Here is a 21946-nt window from a genome sequence, read left to right as displayed (position 1 = left end):
GTCAATGAAGCAGAAGTAGATGTTTTTCTGGAATTACCTTGCTTTCTCTATGATTGAATGAATGTTGGCAATTGGTTTCTGGCTCCTCTAACTCTTAAATGCAGCTTCTACATCTGGAAGTTCCCAACTGATGTATTACTGAAGCCTAGCTCTAAGGATTTTGTGCATAACCTTGCCAGTGTGTGAAATGAGTGCAGCTGTACAATAGTCTGAACATTCTCTGGGACTGGCATGAAAACTGACCTTTTCCAGTCCTGTGGCCACTGCTGAGTTTTCCAAATTTGCTGACATATTGAGTACAAAGCACCAACTCTTTGGCACTCAGACTTCTTAGTGTTGAGTGCAACACTTTAACAACATTCTCTTTTAGGATTTTAAATCCTAAGGTACTGAGTGCAGCACTTTAACAGCATACTCTTTCAGGATTTTAAATAACTCAGCTGGAATACCATCACCTCCAAGCTTTGTTCATAGTAAAGCTTCCTAAGGGAAGTTTTTTTTTTTTCTTTTTTCACTTGACTTCACACTCTAGGATGTCTGGCTCTAGGGGAGTGACCATACCATTGTGGTTATCCAGTTCATTAAGACCTCTTTTGTAAAGTTCTTCTGTGTATTCTTGCCATCTCTCCTCAAACTCTTCTGATTCTGTTGGGACTGTTTCTGTCCTTTATCATACCCATCCTTATATGAAATGTTCCCTTGATATCTCCAATTTTCTTGAAGAGATATCTAGTCTTTCCCACTCTGTTTTTTCCCTTTATTTCCTTGCATTTCTCATTTAAGAAGGACTTCTTATCTCTCCTTGCTATTCTCTGGAACTCTGCTAAAGATTTAATCAATCTAGCTAAAGTTTTATCAATTTTCTCAGTTTTTCTGAAGAATCAGTTCTTGGTTTTACTGATTTTATCTATTGTTTTTCTATTATTTATTTATTTCTGCTCTAATCTTCCCTTCCTTTTGCTAGACTTGAGTTTAGTTTGCTCTTCTAGCTCTCTTAAGGTGTAAAGTTAGGTTATTAACTTGAGATCCTATTTTTTTTTTTTAATAAAAGTAAGCATTTTACAGCTATACATTTCCTTCTGAGTACTGCTTCCCCTGTTTTCCATAAGTTTTGGTATGTTGCATTTTCATTTTAACTCAGCCTCATGCATTTTCTCATTTCCCCTGTGATTTCTCCCTTGACCCACTGGTTGTACAAGAGTGTGTTGTTTAATTTCCACATATTTGTGAATTCTCCAATTTTCCTTCTGTTACTGATTTCTAACTTAATCCCACTGTGGTTAGAGAAGATACTTTGTATGATAATTTTTAAATCTGTGGAGACAATCTGTGAATATATACAGTATATCCTGGAGTATATCCCATGTGCATTTGAAAAAAAGGAATATCCTGCTATTGTTGGGTAGTGTTCTGTATATCTTATTAGATCTAGTTGCCTTACTGTGTTGTTCAAGTCCTCTATTTCCTCACTTATCTTCTGTCTAGTTTTCCCATTCACTACTAATAGTGTGTGTGTGTGTGTGTGTGTGTGGAAGGGGGGAGCTGAAGTGTCTATTATTACAGAAAACTGTAGACTTGTCACTACAATTCCATAAAGTTTTTGTTTCATATATTATAATGATCTGTTATTAGGTGCATAAAACCTTATAACTGTTCCATTTTCTTGCTGTATTGAATCTATTATTATATACAAGATATTTTTGTCTCTTGTAACTTTTTCTCACTAAAGTTTATATTGTGTTATATTAATGTAACCACTCCTGATCTCTACAGTTACTATCTGCATGGACTATCTTTTTATTCTTTTGCTTTTGATTTATTTGTGTCTTAATGTAAAGTCAGCCTCTTATACACATTGGAGCATTTCTTAGATCCATTCTACTAATCTGTCTTTTAAAAAAACCAATTTTTTATTTTTTACTGGAGTATAGCTGATTAACAAGCAACGTTGCAATAGTTTTAGGTGAACAGGAAGGGACTCAGCCATACATATACATGTATCCATTCTTCCCCAAACTCAATCTGTCTTTTGACTGGAGAGTTTAACCTATAATTTAAGATAATTACTGACAAAGAGGGACTTACTTCTGCATTTTGCTATTTGTTTTCTACGTGTTTTATAGCTTTTTTGGGCCCTCATTTCCTGCATTAGTGATTTTTTTGCATGTTTCATTTTTTTATGGTGAAATTTTAAAATTCCCTTCTCATTTCCTCTTGGGTATATTTTATAGCTATTTTCTTTGTGATTACTATGAGCATTATATTTAACATCCTACAGTCATAGCATTCTGATTTTATACCAGCCTGAATTCAATAGTACACAGAAACTCTGCAGCAAGATGGTTTTTAAAAGGCAAAAAAAAAAAAAAAGAAAGAAAGAAATGGAATTATAAATCAAGACAAGAACCACCAAGGAAAAAGCAGACTGCTATGATAAAGAAAACAGGTGGCCTTTACAGAGGAGTCAGCAAGGAGGGCCTCTCCGGAGACATAAAAGACAGAGGAGCCAACTCTGTATGAAGTAGGGCAAAGACTATTCCTGACAAAGAGATACTACAAGTCAGAGAGGAGCCTACTGGGGTCCCTGAGAAATGGTGGCACACATGGCAGGAGTCCATGCTGGCATGGAGAAGGGCGTGAAGCCCGGGAGAAGCAGGTGGGCCCCGGCCACACGGGCTGGGAGGGCAGAGGCGGGGAAGATTTCCACATCCACCACAAGGGAAGCCACAGAGTGCCTCAGAGCTCCTAGCCACAACATCCTAATTCTGTCAGAAGACCCTTCTGGCCATTCTGTAGCAAGGATCCAAGAGGGAAGACAATGGAAGTGAGGAGCCCGGGAAGATACTCCTGCAGTTGTCAAGATAAAAAACAACGGCGGTCAGTCCAGAGTAGAAATGGAAAGAAAGGGCAGATCTGAGATATGTGGTCTCCCTTATGACCAGGTGGTACAGGGAACCCTCAGCCCAGGTTTGAGACCTCACCCTGCGAGGCACTCACTGGCTCTGCACCCCGAACTCCCCACAAACCTCTATTTTCGTCTCGTAAAATGAGAATGAGAAAATCCACCAAGGATGAGGAGGAAGTGACATGAAATCATGAAGTGTCCATCTGGACTAGTCAAGGCACCACATACACCCTTCCTTCCTCTGAAATATGGGCCATCAGCCACTGATTGACGTGGACCTAATTCACAACTCTGTGATGCTACGAAAACTGAGCACTTGACACCAAACCCCCACACTCTGCCAACTGTGGGTGGGCTGTCCCACACCCCGGCCCCACAAGCCCCCTGGCCTGACCTGGGGACAGGGACTTGTCCGGGTTTAGTCCCTGTGGTCAGAGTGGCACGTAGGAGTTGGGTCAGCCCCCTGCCCACAGAGACCCAAGTGGGAGGGCGGGGAGGTGGGGTGGGCACTTGGACATCAGCACCAAATGGTGCTGGAGAGAAACCGATGGAACAAAGGTGGCAACCTCTCCGGCAGATTTCCTTCCAAATCCAGAGGAGCGAAGGAGACAGAGCTGTTTCAACCCTACACGCCCACACGGTCCACCAGGAGAGAGAGGGCGACTGGCCTCCCCTTCCTGCCGGCTGCACCCGGGGGCCTAGTCTAACGACAGGGCTCCTCAGTACAGCCACCGCCCTTCCCTGGCATCCCGGCTTAGAGATGATCTTACTGACTAACAGAGATCCCTTGTCTGAAACAGCTATGGGCAGGACAGACAGAATTCTTTGTATTTTTAACACTAGGGTTTGAGAAACTGAAGGACGCTGGAGGCCGTGGACGGTGGCCTTGTTTAAAGCAAGGTACACTGTCTGAATGCAACTGGTTCTTAAATATTCTGAACAGCGACTCACAGAGCAACAAGACAGAGGTTGCCAGTGGGGAGAGTCGGTGTGAGCTCTGCTTCCATTTGTTTTCTGGCCTCGTCAGACCAGCCAAGAAACTCTAAGGAGCAGACGACCGAAGGGCTGTCAGTGTACAAATGTCATGTGCCCTTTACCAAAGCGGCACTGCCCTTATTAGGCAGCCCTCTGTTAAGCCCTCGTTAAGCAACATCTAAATCTCAAATGAATGTGGTTGGCCCAGATGTGCCCTCAGGCAGCAGGACCTGGAGCCGCCAACATCTTAGTATCAGCAGCTGAAGAGGTGTGAAGAGGGTCAAGTTGAAGGCAAGCATCGCCACCCCTCAGCCCCTGTCGTTCAGTCCTTACAGCTTGTGGGGAGACCAACACTCCCACATACAACCCCTCTCCGACCTGTGATAAATAAAACAGCGGCTCTTGTCCACATGATAAAACTATGAAAGCAAGTATCAAACTAGGAGCTTTGCCTTATTACTACTTTAGCTGTTGTAATGAATGTTTATCCCCTGGACTTGTGCCCTGGACAAAAAATAAATAAATGAGATGAAATTACCTACAGGTGAGAGAGCTTGGTGCTGAGCCAGCCCCTGCAGGCTGCCTCTGGGCTCTGCTCTGGGCACTGGAGCACTGCAGCCCGTCATTAACCAGCCGCCAGGGAGGCCAGGGCTCGTGCAAACGCAGAGCTCAGGGATATTTCTCAGAAATCAGGGCCAAACACCATTAAAAGCTGAAACAGGAGCAATTCCCCTTCTGGGTACATACCCAAAAGGAGTGAAAGCAGGGACTCAGACTGTACACCTACGTTCGCAGCAGCATTATTCAAAAGAGCCTAAAGGAGGAAGCAACCGAACGTTTATCAGTGGATGAACAGACAAAATGCAGTGTATCCATATGATGGAACATTATGTAGCCAAACAGGAAGGAGATTCTGACACCTCCAAGGACATGGACCAAACTGGAAGACATTGTGCTGAGTAAAAATCAACCAGTCACAAAAGAACAAATACTGTCCGACTCCACGTATATATGAGGTCCTTGCTGCTGCTGCTAAGTCACTTCAGTCGTGTCCGACTCTGTGCGACCCCATAGATGGCCACCCATCAGGCTCTGACATCCCTGGGATTCTCCAGGCAAGAACACTGGAGTGGGTTGCCATTTCCTTCTCCAGTGCATGAAAGTGAAAAGTGAAAGTGAAGTCGCTCAGTCCTGTCTGACTCTTAGCGACCCCATGATCTGCAGCCCACCAGGCTCCTCCGTCCATGGGATTTTCCAGGCAAGAGTACTGGAGTGAGTGTCAAATTCAAAATGGAAGGGTGGCTGTCAGGGCTGGGGGAGGGGAGCATGGGGTTCCAGTGTCAAATGAGGAGTTTCAGTTCTGCAAGACGAAAGGAATTCCAGGGACGGATGGTGAGGATGGCGGTACAGCAATGTGAATGCACCTAATGTACAGAGCTGCAGGCTTAAAGGGTCAGACAGAAACTGTTCTGGCACATATTTATCACCATAAGTTTTAAAAATCTGGAGAAGGGAAGGAAGGAAGTAAAAAAGGGAGAGGAAGGAAAGGGTTGGGGGAGAAAGGAAAGAAAAGAAGTTAATGGAATTCCTAGAGCTGATGACTTTAAAGGGGAGGGTGACCTGAAATCTCACGGTGTGCCCGTGTCCACAGATCAGCCCTGGATCGGTCCCCCAGTGGGTCCACATCGCTGGGCTTTGCAGACGAGCCCGTCCTACAGGGAGGTCTGTGGGTCCAGAGGGTAATTCACCTTCAAGACTCCATGCACCACCAAAGCAGCCTCAGCCTTAGGGCATGGCCTGTCTGGGGTGGGGGTGGGGGACAGACAGATGGAGTTTCTTGCAAATTGATACGTGTCCCCAAAGCAAGCACTGGCAAGTCAACCTGACAGAGGTCGAGGTACTGGAGTTTTGACTACACAGTGGACAGGAATACCGTGGGGCTCGCCATCCCCATCAGCCCAGGGTGAGGCTTACGATCATGTTTCGCTGTGGAGTTACAGACAGGCCTGGCCTGACGGCCGCAGCCCTGCCAGGGACTGCCTGTGTGACCCATGCCATGTCTCTAGCCTCTCTGCTCTCAGGCCGCCCCCAGCATCTCTCAGTGGCTGTGGCACAGCCAGGGCCTGGCCTTTCCACTTTCCATGAGGTGTATGTGCGTTTGTTACCAGGCAGAAGGCCCCTGGGGCAGCTGAAGTCCCGGGGGTGGTGGTTAAGCCCCTGCCTCGCAGCTGCTCACGCAGGGGGGCCGGCTCAAAGTGGTTCTGACGCTGCCAGCTCTGAGCTCAGAGCAGGGCTCCTGCGGCAGGTGTGTCTGGGCCTAAACCCCACTCTGGTACCCCCTCACCCGCTTCCCTCTCCAAAGTCCTCCTTGACCTCGGTTCCACCCAGTGAGGCTCTTTTCTCTTCTCTCCCTCAGCCAAGATCTTCTGCAATGCTGTTTTTACTTCTTCACTGCCTGATCTCATCCCAGTTTGCCCCTCCCCAGCTTCCCTCCCCAGCAATGCCGAAAGTGAAAGTGAAGTCGCTCAGTCCTGTCTGACTCTTTGCAAACCCCATGGACTGGAGCCTACCAGGCTCCTCCGTCCATGGGTTTTTCCAGGCAAGAGTACTGGAGTGGGTTGCCATTTTCTTCTCCAGGGGAACTTCCCCACCCAGGGATGGAATCCCGGTCTCCGCATTGCAAGCAGCCGCTTTTCCTGTCTGAGCCACCAGGGAACCAATCCCTAAAGCTACTCCTTTGGGGCCGGCAGCAGCATCAGGCATTGTTAACCACTCCCTTCCCACACCTCTCACCTCACTCCTTAAGGACAACCCACACCAGGTCTGTCTGCCTTCCAGCCCGGCCCTGACCCTGGCACTCCACTGTGCCTCTGTGGGCAGTTTCTCTCTCCCTGTTGTGCTCTGCTCAGCCTGGCCAAGGCCAGCCACACCAACAGCTGCAGACACACCAGTCCACCTGTCCTCCCCAAGAGGTAGCTCCTGCGGCACCCCCTGTATGACCTGCCGCTGCTCCTCCAGTCGGGCAAGCACCCTCGCTTGGCTGAAGGGTCAGCTCTTCCATGATGCCCCCACACTTCGGGGTGATCACTCCCCAGCACTCCACCTGGCCCCCAGTGCTCCCTGCAGAAATGCCTACTCAAGCACAGATGCGTCGCCCACCTGTGACACCACTGCCTTCTGCAGAAAGGACCGGGTCTTTCAGGATTTGTAACTGGCACCTACCCCTATGCCAGGAGATCTTCAAAACTGCTTGTTAGGAGAGTGGCTAGATGGTGGAGTGGGGATGCACACAAACATTCTTCCATGTCTGAAGTTTGAGGTGGGCAGCCCCTCCCCACCTACCCACCATGTGAAGCTTTCCCTCCTCTGCCCATTCATCAAACCAGAGAAGACCCAGATTCCTTCCTTGCTTCCCTCAACTAGACGACCTCTCTTCCTTGCACAGGCCAGCTCTGTTTTACACTAAAGTCAGATATTGATTCTTTGTACTAGACAGTTGGTTCCTTAGAGCAGGACTGACTTACTCAGCATTGACTCCTCTGAGAGGGACCTTCACCCACAGAAAGGGTCTTGGGAGGCATCTAGTGGGGAGCACGGGTGGACTCCCACTACCAGAGGACTCCCACACCGGGCGGACTTCCGCACTGGGTAGACTCCCAGCACCAGGCGGACTCCCGTTCCAGGGCGGACTCCCGTCACCAGGCGGACCCCCGGCACCAGGCGGACTCCCACTACCAGAGGACTCCCATCGCCGGGCGGCCTCTCGTCCCCAGGCAGACTCGCACTGGGCAGACTCCCATCCCTGGGCGGACTCCCACACCGGGAAGACCCCCACTCCCAGGCGGACTCCGGTACCTGGGCAGACTCCCACACCGGACGGACACTCATCCCCGGGCAGACTCCCAGCACCGGGAGGACTCCCGTCCCCGGGCGGACTCCGGCACTGACCCTGCACCAACCCCGCTCAGCACTCAGGCCTCTGCCTAGGGTGCCCCCCCCCCGCCCCTTGTGCCCCACCTGCCCAGGGGTGGCAAGTCTGTGTGTGAGCCCACCCCCGACCCAGGAGCAGAAGCCGGTGCCACGTGCAGAGCCCTCTCCAGGAGGAAGCAGACTCACCATGTTCATGACGGTGAGGATGAACCTCTGGGCCGCCTCAGCCCCGTGGTACTGCACCATGTCGGCGTCGGCCACCACCAGGGTCTCCACCGTGTGTTCGCTGGTCAGCTGGATGGCATTCCTCCGCTGCCGCCCATCCCGCGACGGCCGGCCCTTCCTCGGCTTCTTCTTTTCTAGAAAACAACGGAGACATTCCTGCCGCGCTTTGCTGTTTCCTCACCACAGGGAAGGGATATTAGTAAACAGTGAGTAACCCTCGGCTGACTCTTCAGATCAGTTGATTTCCTAGAAGACCTTACTTTGCTAAACAGCTAGGGTTATTACTGAGTCCCACGTCAGAACATTTGGACACTCAAAGCCACCACTTGAAGACTGACATACAGATTTGTGGGTGCAAACACCTCTGATCAACATCAAAGGTCGATGTCAATAACATGCACTTTCAGAATCTGAATGTGAACAGAAAGACAGTTCCTTAATTCGATAGCTATTATTTCCATTTTTACATCAGCCCACACAGAAGCCTTTCTTTGGGACTGGAATGAAAATCTTCCATGTGGGCTCATATAAAAATGAAAATAATAGCTATCAAATTAAGGAACTGCCTTTCTTTCTCTCCTTGGAGGAAAAGTTATGACCAATCTAGACAGCTTATTAAAAAACAGAGACATTACTTTGCCAACAAAGGTCCGTTTAGTCAAAGCTATGATTTTTCCAGTAGTCATATATGGATGTGAGAGTTGGACTATAAAGAAAGCTGAGCACCGAAGATTGATGTTTTTGAACTGTGGTTTTGGAGAAGACTCCTGAGAGTCCCTTGGGCTGCTAGGAGATCCAACCAGTCAATCCTAAAGGAAATAAGTCCTGAATATTCATTGGAAGGACTGATGTTGAAGCTGAAACTCCAATACTTTGGTCGCCTGATGCAAAGAACTGACTCATTGGAAAAGCCCCTGATTCTGAGAAAGATTGAAGGTGGGAGGAGAAGGGGATGACAGAGGATGAAATGGTTGGATGGCATCACTGACTCAATGGACATGAGTTTGAGTACACTCTGGGAGGCCTGGCATGCTGCAGTCCATGGAGTCACAAAGAGTCAGATACAACTGAGCAACTGAACTGAACACAGAAGCCAGCTCTGCTACAACCTCTATAGAATAAACTCAGCCCATAGGTGTACAAACTGGTTTCATACAGTGACTCAGTCATTCTAGAACCGAAGATGCACACAAAAAACCTGAAATACGGTTCATAGTGTATAAACAGTCTGTGCAGTGAGACAAACTGAAAAACAACCTACAACCACAGAGAAAGCCAATGATGCTAAAACAGTGGGCAGTCATGCAAAGCACAATTGTGAAGATTATTTAGTGATGTAGAGAGAAGCACATATGAATCTATATATAGTTAAATCTCAGGTTGGCAAAGATTTAACACACAAGCATCTTCAGGCCCAGAGATAATAACCTTCTTTAGGAAGAACTTAACTAAAATACGAATCATGGGTGATGTGTGATCTTCATTTTCCTTTTTTTCCTCTGTATTTTCCAAATTTATACAATAGAACAAGTACTTATTTATTTAAAGTATTATCCCTGAGTCTGAGAAAACCCCAGAAGTCACGTTTAAACTATAAGCAATAAAACAGAGGGCCTGGGGAGCAAAATATGTCATCTGACTTATCACAGAAATGCAAGACAAAATGTATGACTGTCTTGTCAACCCGCAGGGTGGTTCCCTCCTCCCCAAAGCCAGGCTCACCTCCCATGGAGACTTCCAGGCCTTAGGAGTGGAATTTAGGAAGACAGGGTCTATTCTAAGAGAAAAGATACGGTCTCAGATGGTACTGCCTTTGCACACAGCCAGAATGAAAGAGGCCCCTGGCTGGCAATCTCGCTCTGGACCTGCACTCACATTCACGGAGCCCCTCTGAATACAAGGAAGGTAGACCACGGGCAACCTCCAAATTCTGAGCTCAGTATGCTTGCCGGGCGCTCACTGCTTGGATCAGGCCAACCTATTCATCTTGGAATATGCGATAAGCCACGTCACCCTCACTTTAAAGCAGCAGAAGTGAAGGGCCACCCAAATAGGAGCTCTGCTGTAACTAGCACACCCACATTTTCCAAGGTGATGAAGAAACAAACTGTGCCGCGGCTCCTCCCTAAGCTGGGAGTTATTACCCATCTTTCCGCATCCCCAACTCATGGATTCCTCTGCAGCTACTCCCCACACTGGCTGCTTATTTTCACCATGTCTGTGTTTTCTGGTTCCTGCATGAATACAGCTGCATTTTTAGCAGTGTCTAAAGGACGCATGAGCAATATTTCTCTGGAAGATGCTGGGCTGAAACAGCTAAGTGGTGAGTGCTTTCCTAGAAAGGTAGCCTAGCACTTCCCACCAGAGGAGCAGGTGACCCCTGGACTTTTCACACAGAAAAACACTGCACTGGGCATCCGTCTTTCAAGTAGGACCAACAAGAACTGCCTCTCCCTCCCTGATGGACCTGGGAGAGCTAACAAATGGTGCCACAAAGGGTGTAATGTTGCATGTTAACATCTGCCCAGAATACTGTCACAGGTAAAACACAACAGTCGGGGCTCTGTAGTTGTTAAAGGGTTTGCAACTACAACGACTCCCTCTGCCCCTTTCACCCCCAGCCCCGGGCCCAGTACATGTTGTGAAGTAAACACTCACTGAATGAGTGCATGCTTGAGTGGGTGGATGAATGAATGCATGGATCAATGAGTGACTGGAATCCCTATTTCCCACATAACAAAGCTGAAGTCAAGCACTGGGCAGGGGTGGATTTGGCCCTAGAACCCAGGCCTCACCCCACAGCTTTGACTCTCCTGCCTGCACTGCTTTGGGTGTGAATAGGCTCCTCGGTGTCATCTGAACTTAAAACACAGGGACAGGAAAGGCCACGGAAAACTCAGCAGGAAAGGACTCTGTGCGTGGCCTTGACTGCTGTAGGACCTGAGCAGGAGGAGCAGGCTTCTGCCTCCACGCGCACCAGGCCCTCGAGTCAGAGCAGCAAGTACACGGCCGGCCCGGGGCATGCGTGCTCCTGCTGTGTCCCCTCACCAACAACCGCAAACTGGGGCTGTCACATGGCAACCACGATAGGTTGGCTGGTGATCCCTCCACACGTTCAAGGACGTGAACTGGTGTTCACGGACACCCTGGTGCTCCATCCTTTCCCAAGCATAAGAAGAGGAGCCTCAAGACTCGAATCAGATTCCCACAGCCAGCTGGGTTTCAGGAAATCAGAATTTTTCAGATTTCACGGGACAGTGTGGTGTCCGGGCCACATACTGAACACCTCTTCCAGGGACGTCTAGGACAGCAAGCCCTCATCAAAGGCAATACTTTTTTCTGCAGTGGAATGAGTACATAAAGACACTCAGCAGTCAGCATCCAGAAGCCTGGATTGGGGAACAGCAGCTAAGACAGCCAGCGAGGACCTGTATTCCCTGTCCCTACACGTGGGAACAGGAGGAGCAGAAGGCAGCTCACTGCCCTCCTCAATCCCTGCTCCAGCAACCCCTCCATCAGCAAAGCTCTACAGCCATCACGCCTGATGATTCTTTCTTTCCTACAGGGAGAACAGAACCATAATCTACTTTTACCTTTAATTCCATGGACTGCATCAATATTCCCTAATAAAGTCTCAGCAATACCAATATTCACAGATGAGAAGCATATTGAAAAGCAACAAGAAAAACATCAATTTCAGAATAACATGGGTGCTGAATCTAGACCTCACAGGAGAGGTCAAAATTGAGGCCAAGCAGGCAGGCAGCCACCTGGGGGCCCTCCAGGCTCACTTGGTAATCAGCTGTCTCCCTCCACTGTGGGAACGGGGGAGGCGTCCCTCACCCCACCGATGAGGACAGACCGCAGCCTGCGAGGCCCCGGGTCTGTTGTCACAGACGCCGGGGATCACTCCCAAGTCCTTCCCCAACAGTGTCTTTTGCCAGAACGTCGCTGGGGCTTGGTGCTGACTTGGTAGACTTTCAATCTCGGGCTTCACATTATTTTTCTTACGTTTATTTTCCCTTTGCCCCAATTATCCATTAAAGAAGAAAACTGTGTGTGTTTATGCAAGTTACCATGAACCTTGTTTGGGACAAGATGCAGGAGAGAAGAAGACAAGGAAGAAACCAAAGTCATTCTAAACACTGTACAATTAGCATATTCAAATCATTCTATGAGTTTGGGGAGTGTTCAAAATGCTGTGCGAGTATATAATTTACTGTAGTTATTAGTTTTGCTCTTGGTAAAGGAAAAAATAAGCTCAGTTATAAATTGTCAAGCTCTATATAGAATAGATACTATTTTAGTTTAACAACAGCAGAGAATTTAGGTATTCACAAGGGAAAACCAATGCATAAACTATAAAATACTTCATGTAAGAATTCAAACAGTGGAAGTCAGCCCTGAAATTACTCTATGTCCTGCAAGGAGGATCCTTGCAGGTCTGATTCTATAACATCATCTCCAGGGAAGACTTCAGGTTATCCTCATGCCAAAGGAGCCCTGCCAGCTGCGGAAGCAAATCAGAAGGAAAACAGGCACTGTGGAAGAGATGGAGGCAGCTACCCGAGGACACTGGGAAGACAAAGACGAGCCTCTCCCCCAGGAACCGGGTGGAAGGCATCCAACACGCTCACAGAGTCAATGAGAACATGCACGCTTAACCTGAACTTGGCGTTCAAGCCAGAAACATAAACATTTCCCACACGCAGCACTCAAGGTCCAGATACAAGAACGTCCCCACCTGGGTACACTAGCTCAGTGGACAACCAGAACCCTCAGCACTGGGGAAGAGTCCAGAGCCACGTGTTCCTTTAGCTGCCCTGACCATGGGTTTTCTCCAGCTCTCTCGTGGGCAGGACGAGAACAGTCCCATCAGAAGCCCTTGCAGCTCTGTGATGTGTTGCCCAGAATTCACCTGAGGCCAGAGGACGGCCACCTCGTTCTCGTCTGGAGGCACGGCTCGGGGATCTGCGCCCAAGCCCCTGAGACCTTCGTAAGCCCTGGGGAGAGGGGTCTCCTCTGGGGCTGGGAGAGGGGTCCCCACTGGCAGGACAGGCCCTGGTGCCCAGAGTGAGCACAGGGTGCAGGAGCTCTTCACCCTGGGGGCCATGGAGGCCTACAGATGAGTAGCAAGCAACGACAGGATTCAAAACAGGGATGCAGTTTGGGGCAGACCAGAGCGTGCACCGAGCTCAACCACGAGCTACTTGTGGGACTCTGGGCAAGGCTCAGAACCTCGCCAAGTCTACGTGACTGTCTTCAAAATCGGAATGATCACCCCCACCGCACAGGCCTGCACAGTGACTGAGATGCTTAAGGAGCATTTAGTTCATTCTCTGGGATGTTGTGATTCTGAAGAATTTATTGAAATAAATGGCACCCTAATTGCAATGGCAATTATGACTGGTGACAGCCAGGTCACCTAGTGGCCAAGGACAGAGTTTTAGAGACAGAATGCTTGGATGCAAATGAGGGTCCCCATTGTTCTGTCTGATCTGGGGTAAATCGTGTGCCCCCTGCTAGCCTCAGATAACTTATCTACGAGGCAGACGGACAACAGCTCCTCTCAGTGGGCTGCGATCAGGCTTAAAGGAGATCCAGGTGCAATCCCTGAGCTGAGCGCCTGGCTCACAGTACGTGCTCAATAAAGCTTAGCTCTACTGATGACAGACCACTGCTGTTCCTCATAGAGACAAACGAGGAGGGTGGGCCTGGAAGCTTCAGCCGGGGTGTCCCAGCTGGCCGTGTGACCCACGCAGCTCATCTAGTGCTCCCTCTGAACACTGCTGAGGAGGAAGCGAGACAGCCCCAGGAAGCCCCAAAGAGCATCTGGCAGGAGAATGCATACTGCCAAGGCTATGGTCAGGAGGGGCGATGGGATACAGACCCAGAGACACACCTGACCTGCAGAGAAACCTTCTGAAGTGCCAACACTGTCCTCCCAACCCATAATTTGTATATAGCAGGTTCTAGTTTTTAGACAAGGTTTCCCCCAGGGAATCACTTTTTAGAACCCTCATTTTCACACCTTATTCTTTTGGAAACAAACAGTCCCTGGGCTGCCTGAGGACGCGCTCTGGAAAGTTGTTCCTAGGGAGCACTCATTGCTTCTGAAGGCTCTCTAGATGAAGTGCACGGGCCCACGTGCGTGCTGGGGACAGGTGAAGTCACACCTGTGAAGCCAGCGCTCTGAGGACGTGGCTCCCGAAGTTGCAGCTGAGGTCCCACCAGAGCCTCCAGGCTGAGCTCACTCCACCCTGCAGACTGTTGTCAACCTGACCTCCAGACAAGACAAGCAAATGGAGACCCCCAGAAATGCGTCCAGCATCTTGCTCCTGGAGGCCACTAACCCCACTGACTGGGAGTCCAGCCTCGCAGAATAACCACTGTCCACTCTGCCCTTGAATTGGGTTCTGAGTTTCCTGAAATCAGGAGAAAAATTAAAAGTTTAAGGTAAACATGCCAGATGATCAGTTTTACACAGCCCTCCAACGGGAGGAACACCATTCCTCAGGGAAAGACAGTATTTTCCTAACACCAACTTCTAAAATAAAAATAACAAGTCAGACTTCATCTAGAGGCCACTGCACTAGCCAGTGTTCCCCACATTTTATGACAAACGTGATCATGAATTTAGTTTAGCTGTCTCTCTCAGGAACCTTCTATAGGAGTGGAGGACCAAAAACTACAGCACTCATCAGAGGGAATCCCAAAGAAATTCTCCTACACGTTCCAAGTGGGTGGCCTCGGGGATCCCTCGGTCCCAGGGGCAGTGGGAGCACCCAGAGGAGCTGCCATGGGCCTGCAGCCAACAAAACAGGCGGCAGAGCCAAGAAGGGGGATGACCGGCGGTTGGAGCTAGAAAGAAGAGGGAGGGCACGGGCTTCCGGAATCAGGGGTCAGCCCAGCAGGCAGGGCCCCGGGCTCGCTCAGTGTCAGGCTCACCAAGGCGCCACACTAACCTCCCTGCCGGGGCAGGCCAGGCTGCCGTGCAGGACATGGGGAGGGAGCCTTCTTTTCTGTACCAGCCACATCAGAAACGAACTCAAAACTGGACAACAGAAGTAACCCTGAGAACAGTGAAACCTCTCAGACCAGGCTGAACAGGAGGCTGGAGCTCTGGGGTCTACCCCGCTTGCCGGGAGACCCCCTGTAGCCCACTGCAGGGGGAGGACCTGAGCAGAGACCCTGAGGCTCTTGGAGTGCCCCCTCCTCCCCGAGCCCCCTGCTCCCCAGGAATCCTGCAAACTCCAAACTCCCATCCATGCTGTAGTCTAACGTGGGTCTATACTTAGCTTCTGGGCTAGACTGTGAGCTTAAGGACCCAAATATCACCCTCTGGACCTTCCAAATTGCCAAGCATGGCCTAGTGCATAGCAGAAACATTTGAGAATTATACTTGGTTGAGTGATTTTTTTAACTCTTTGAATTCCTAATTAATAGCAAGATTTTCAACAAACTTAACCTAAATGTCCTGAAATTAAATTCACATACAGCACGACCATCACTTAAGGGGGCAGTTGTTCAGTGGCTCAGTCATGTCCGAATGTTTGTGACCCGTGGACCGCAGCACACCAGGCTTCCCTATCCTTCACTTCTTCACAGAAGGCGGGGGCAACGCTTACTGTGAGGAGCCCAGCTATGGCACCCGATGGAGCTGAGTAGAGTATGCCTGTGTTGTGGGGGCCGGAGGCAAGCTTCCTCATCTCTAAAACTAGGGGATAATTACTCCACTCTCTTAGGATGGATGTGAGTCAGGTGTAACACAGGACCAGGTGTATAACTGTTACTGTTGTTCAGTCACTAAGTCATGTCCAGCTTTTTGTGACCCCATGGACTGCAGCACGCCAGGCCTCCCTGTCCTTCACTATCTCCTGGAGTTTGCCCAAGTTCATGTTCATTGAATCGGTGATGCCATCCAACCATCTCATCCTCTGCTGCCCTCTTCTTTTGCCTTCGATCTTTCCCAGCATCAGGGTCTTTTCCAATGAGTCAGCTCTTCTTATCAGGTGGCCAAAGTATTGGAGCTTCAGCTTCAGCATCAGTCCTTCCAATAAGTATTCAAGGTTGATTTTCTTTCGGATTGACTGGTTCAGGTATATAAGTGCACTCAAATATGCTGCTAGTTTTATTTCTATCCTTATCATTACATCACTATTACTGCTGTTAACTACTAGGGTCTAAATGCTAGTTTTTAAACTTTGTGTGAGTGACCCAAAACAAATAGTGGATGCTCGTATACACCCTACAGGGTCTGACCAGGATCTCTAGTTTAGATACTCACCAATCAACTTGTTGTCTTCAATATTTCTTACTAGGCAGGAGCATAAAATAATTTCCCTAAGGACATCCTTAATCATGCAACAACAAATTAGAATTGTACAAAAATAACAGTTTCAAGAGAAGTGGCTTTTAACTCCTGCTCAATATCCCAATGTAACCTCCCAACATTCCAGAGGGTGGAATATTTTAATCATCACAAATGTGACAGAACACAAAACATGACTGTACATGAAATCGGCCATTTAAACCATGAAAAATTAATGATGTTTCATTAGAAGAGATTTCCATAAAAGAATGGAAATCAAATGTTTCTTATTAAGATGGAAAACAGACAGTGTGAGTCCTTCTCCTGGGGGAAGAGACCGACTCTTGCCCCAAGCGGGATCCTGTGTACAGAGAGACATCCCTGCCACGGCCACACAAACCCATTTTCAGGGCACCAAAGCCACCGCTGCCACAGCAACTAAATTAGTAAGATGTGTAGTTTAAACTGCATGTACAAGAGCCCATTGTCGTTTGTCTTTAATTTTTTCAAAATAAGCATGTATGAGATATAATAAAAAATACCTTCAAGATGGGAATTGGAAACTCTGAAAATTCACCTGGGCCTGATCTTGATGCCCACGAAGGTTCCACTTAACAGAAAGGTATCCATTTCCCATGCACCAGTTATTTGTCCTTTTTCTCCTAGCGCTCTCTTTTGCATTCCACTCTGGGGTGGTGGTGGTGGTGGTTATTCAGTTGCTTAGTTGTGTCTTACTCTTCACGACCCCATGGACTACAGCACGCCAGGCTTCCCTGTCCTTCACTGTCTCCTGGAGTTTGCTCAAACTCATGTCCATTGAGTCAGTGATGCTATGCTACCATCTCATCCTCTGTCGTCCCCTTCTCCTCTTGCCCTCAATATTCCCTAGCATCAAGGTCTTTTCCAATGAGTCAGCTCTTTTCATGAGGTGGCCAAAGTACTGGAGCTTCAGCTTCAGCATCAGTCCTTCCAATGAACATTCAGGGTTGATTTCCTTTAGAATTGGCTGGTTTGATTTCCTTGCAGTTCAAAGGACTCGCAAGAGTCTTCTCTAGCACCACAATTCAAAAACATCAATTCTTCAGCACTCAGCCTTCTTTATGGTCCAAATTTTATTGATATCATTTATATATGATACAATTTAACTGTTGAATATGCACAGTTCAATGGTTTTAGTATATTCTCAGAGTTATGCAACGTCACCATCATCAATTGTAGAGGACCTGCAAACTACTTCCTGGACTCCCGTGCCGGCTGGGCGTGCTGGAGGGAGACAGGAAGGTAGGAGATACGGAGAAGGGGCCCCTGTGTTTCAGCACAGAGTAACAACTGTTCCAGCAGTGGTGGGCAGCTGCAGCTCCAGCCTCTAGCTCCCGGGGAGCTCCCAGCCCAGCTTCCTCATCTCCTTCAGAGGTACGTCCACAGGGACACCAACGTGGCTGTCAGTCCTTAAACTACTTCCTGCACTTCATTCAAGCTTCGAGGACTTCTCCCGGGTCCATGGAAATAGTAAGGATGTGCACTTTCACACGGCAGAGCACTGCCATGGACGGAATGCTGCCCTTCACCCTGAACCGTCTTTAACAAAAACCAGTCAGTGGTGCCCCATGAAGGAAATGCAAGCATCACTGTGTGCCAAGATTTCTCAACAACCTATCACGGCCGCATCCAAAGACCTGGCGACAGCACCTTGCAGATTCAGTCAACGCGGGGAAAGCACTGGAGGAGGAAACATGAACAGCTAGTCTAGTTTTTAAGTTCACACACACACAGACTTACAAACAACATGCTTCCCAAGAAAACTGTCAGATCCAAAAAAATTATTTTCTAATCACTTTTTTTCCTTCAACAAACGGTCTTCTTATTTAAAAAAAAATAACAAAACAGCAAAAAATCTGGAATGATAGGTCCACAGCTGAAGATGAGCTCCCAGCCAGGTGAACTTTTGGCAGTTGCATAAATCCAACATCCTTGAAAAATAATGGCCTTCTCTATTTTTTTTTTTGAATAAGGAAAAAAATAAGTTTTGCGCTCCAAGTATGAATTCTTTAAATAACTTTACCCAAGGCCAAGTCATTTTTATAAAAGGCATATTTTTTCATGTAAATTCCTTATAAAGAAAGGTGGAAAATAAAGATTTTTTTGTGGTTAAGATCTTGAATGAAGGACTGATCAACCTTGGAGTTCAAAATCAGTCCCTTCACTAGGCGGGAGGTGTCCCCCACCCCCACCCCCACCCTGGGAGGCAGCAGGCTGGGGTAAGAAAGCTGAACTGGCCCTGCCAGACCTTTCCACTCATGATTAGAGCCACGTGGGCACCAAGTAGCCAGGCACCACTGTCTGTGGGTGAGGCTCATTCAGTCAGTAAATATTGAATTGTGAACCTACTGTGCAAGGCAATGTAAGTGATCACCAGAAGGAATAAACATTAACTACAAGAACAGATGCATATATAAAAATCATAAATACAACAAATGTTTGCAAAGAAAGAACAATGCTATGAAAAGATAAAAGGAGGGGGTTCCAATTTAGATTGGGTTCCATCAGGAAGTGACACCCGGGCCAAGATTAGAAGGATAAGCAAGAGTTAATCAGGGTGGGTGAGAAGAGAGGAGATGCGAGCAGTCCAGGCAATGGGAACAGCAGGTGCACAGGCCCTGGGGACAGAAGAAAGCACAGCATGTTCCAGAAACCACTGGGATCCCAGAGCAAGAGAGAATGTGGCTGGCAAAGAGGCTGAGCGACAAGACAGAGGCATACTTGGAGAGTCACATGCAATATGCTCGGGGTTTTCTTCCTTATCCCTGGAACAGTGGGAAGTCATCAGGGCTCAGGTTTCCAATGTGTCACTCTGGCTGTTGTGTGTAGAACAGATTCCAGGGGAACATGGAAGCTGGACACCAGTTGGATGATCGCTACAGGAGCACAGGTAAACAAGGACCACAGCTGGACAAGGTGGGGCAGATAGATTCAAAGAGGTATGGGTTGGCCAAAAAGTTCATTCAGTTTTTTTGCATAAGATGTTATGGAAAAGTCTCAACAAATTTTCTGGCCAACCCAATACTTCGAAGGTGAGGTCAAGAATACTGGGGATATCAAAGTACCAGGTTAAGACAGTTATCAAAAATAACCCCTGGTTTGTATGGTTGTGCTAATCATTGAATAAGGGACCCCTCTAACAGGGCCAGATGTGGGAGAAAAAAGCACTGCAAGTTTTGGCCCTGTTAAGTTTCAGGTGCTTTTAAAGCACTCAAGTGCAGAGGTCAAGTTGAATGTGGAGTGTGCAGACTTGGCGCTCAAAGGCAAAGGTGAGATCAGAGACAGGCATTCAGGAATCAACAATCCCAGACCAATCCTCCCAGGACCTCAAAACTGCATGACTGGGTAGAAGAGATGACACCAGCAGCAGAGGGGCAATGCCAGGAAAACAGGGCACGCAGTCACAGGAGCAGAGGGAACAGCATCCAGGGGAAGGGCCAGGCGGGGACCCCGGGGGCCTTACAGGGGCACTCCTGACAGAGGACCGGGGGGCTGAAGCCAGGGAAAAGTGAGAGAAGGAAACTGCAGACTTTAGAGGAAGAGAGAAACAAGGATACTGCCTGAAAGTACTAGAATTGAGGGAAGCTTTCCTTGAGGTGGAAAAAACTCACACATCCAATGAGGAAAACCCGGCCGACGGAGGAGAGCCATCTCCACTCGGTTTCTGCCTCCCTACTGTCCAGTCACAGGCCGCACCCACAAGAACAAGGCTTCCAACATGCCCGCCTCATGCCAACCGAGGAAAGGCGCGACTGCTCCACAGCCACTCGTCACACCATAGCCTTGCACCAGTTAAGCAAGATTAACTCTTGCTTATCCTTCTAATCTTGGCCCGTGTGAATCCGTGGCTGGCTCCACGCTGGGTGCTCTGCTCAAGGGAGGGAGAGAAGCATACAGAACCTCAACAGTCCTATAAACCCCACATAGATGAAAAGAATCATCAAGGAAACAACCCACACTTCTAGGGAAAGCGGGCTTCCAACTGGACGGAGAGGAGGAAGAAAAGCACATTCATTTTATCAGAAAATGACAGAGGTTCACAAACAGAAAAAAGCAGCAAGGCAAACACAAGGTCGCACCATCTCAGAAGAGACGCTGGGCCTACTGCAGTAAGAATGCTTCAAGCTGGCTGTTGCCAAGGTCCCAGAAGGTAAGGCAGATGGCTGCAATTCACATAAGTCCAAAACCTTGTCTCAACCTCTATTAAATATTAAATGTTCTCATAAAAGATACTGTATTAGTCAGCTAGGACTGCCGTGACACAGTGACACAGACTGGGTGGCTTAAACTACAGACAGTTATCTTCACAGTTTTAGAGACTAGAAGCCAAGACTGAGGGGTCAGCAGGGCTGGTTTCTTCTGAGGCCTCTCTTCCTGATTTGCAGATGGCCATCTTATCCCTTCATTTTCACAGGTCTTCCCTCTGTATCCATCTAAGTCCAAGTTTCCTCTTCTTATAAGCACTCTCTAATGACCCCATCTAACTCAGTCACTTCCTTAAAGGCCCTATTTCCAGACACAGTCATAGTCTGAGGTGCCAGGGGTTCAGTTCTGTTCAGTTCAGTCACTCAGTCGTGTCCGACTCTTGGCACCCTCACGGACCACAGCACACCAGGCCTCCCTGTCCATCACCAACTCCTGAAGCTTACTCAAACTCATGTCCATTGAGTTGGTGATGCCATCCAACCATCTCATCCTCTGTCATCCCCTTCTCCTCCTGCCTTCAATCTATCTCAGCATCAGGGCCTTTTCAAATGAGTCTGTTCTTTGCATCAGGTGGCCCAAGTATTGGAGTTTCAGCTCCAACATCAGTCCTTCCTATGAACATTCAGGACTGATTTCCTTTAAGATGGACTGGTTGAATCTCCTTGCAGTCCAAGGGACTCTCAAGAGTCTTCTCCAACACCACAGTTCAAAAGCATCAACTCTTCGGCGCTCAGCCTTCTTTATAGTGCAACTCTCACATCCATATATGACCACTGGAAAAACCACAGCTTAGACTAGATGGACCTTTGTTGGTCAGGGGTTAGGACTTCAATATAAAGATTTGGGGGGACACATTTCAGCCCATTAACAGATGACCATCTTCTTTCCTGCCTTAAGCACTATGGACTGCGCAGGTCACTTTCACATGAATTGGAGTGCATATATTTACACGGTCAGGACAGTCAGGACAACATGTGAGTCCCAGAAAGGAAAATCATCTCAGAGGTCCATCGAGATACATTTGGCAAATTCAAGAAAACAAATGCAAATGCTTTGCAGTTATCATGCTTTTCCCACCACTTTCCAGTTAAGTCTGTTGCTGAAAGATGACACTAGCCTACTAGAGCTCAATGGCTTTATCCTCCAAATGGATGGAAGAGAAAAAAAAAAGGACATCCCCCAAACACACAGCTTGGGGGAAGAATAATTAACATGCTCATACTTCAGTCAGAACAAGACAGGACGGACCAAAGCCTAAAAAGAAATAGACTTGTCTTCTGCACCTGGAATCCTCCACAGGGATCCTGGGTATTATTTCTTTTGACAGATGGTCTTTCATCTTTGACAAAGAAGTA

The 21946-nt window shown here is 48.2% G+C and overlaps 1 protein-coding gene across 1 annotated transcript in view; it reads right to left on the bottom strand.

Moving 5' to 3' along the window:
• Positions 1 to 21946, bottom strand: part of ADAMTS17 (ADAM metallopeptidase with thrombospondin type 1 motif 17) — a 394605-nt gene that overhangs the window by 322413 nt on the left and 50246 nt on the right. Inside the window, exon 4 of the mRNA XM_055555537.1 lies at positions 7997 to 8169. Within this exon, the coding sequence (XP_055411512.1) occupies positions 7997 to 8169 (173 nt within the window). The remainder of the gene's footprint in view (positions 1 to 7996; positions 8170 to 21946) is intronic.

Source organism: Bubalus kerabau, chromosome 19, assembly GCF_029407905.1.
Source record: "Bubalus kerabau isolate K-KA32 ecotype Philippines breed swamp buffalo chromosome 19, PCC_UOA_SB_1v2, whole genome shotgun sequence".
NCBI classification, from domain to species: Eukaryota; Metazoa; Chordata; class Mammalia; order Artiodactyla; family Bovidae; genus Bubalus; species Bubalus kerabau.
Note: the sequence above shows the minus strand (reverse complement) of the source record. Positions and strands in the feature narration are given on the sequence as shown.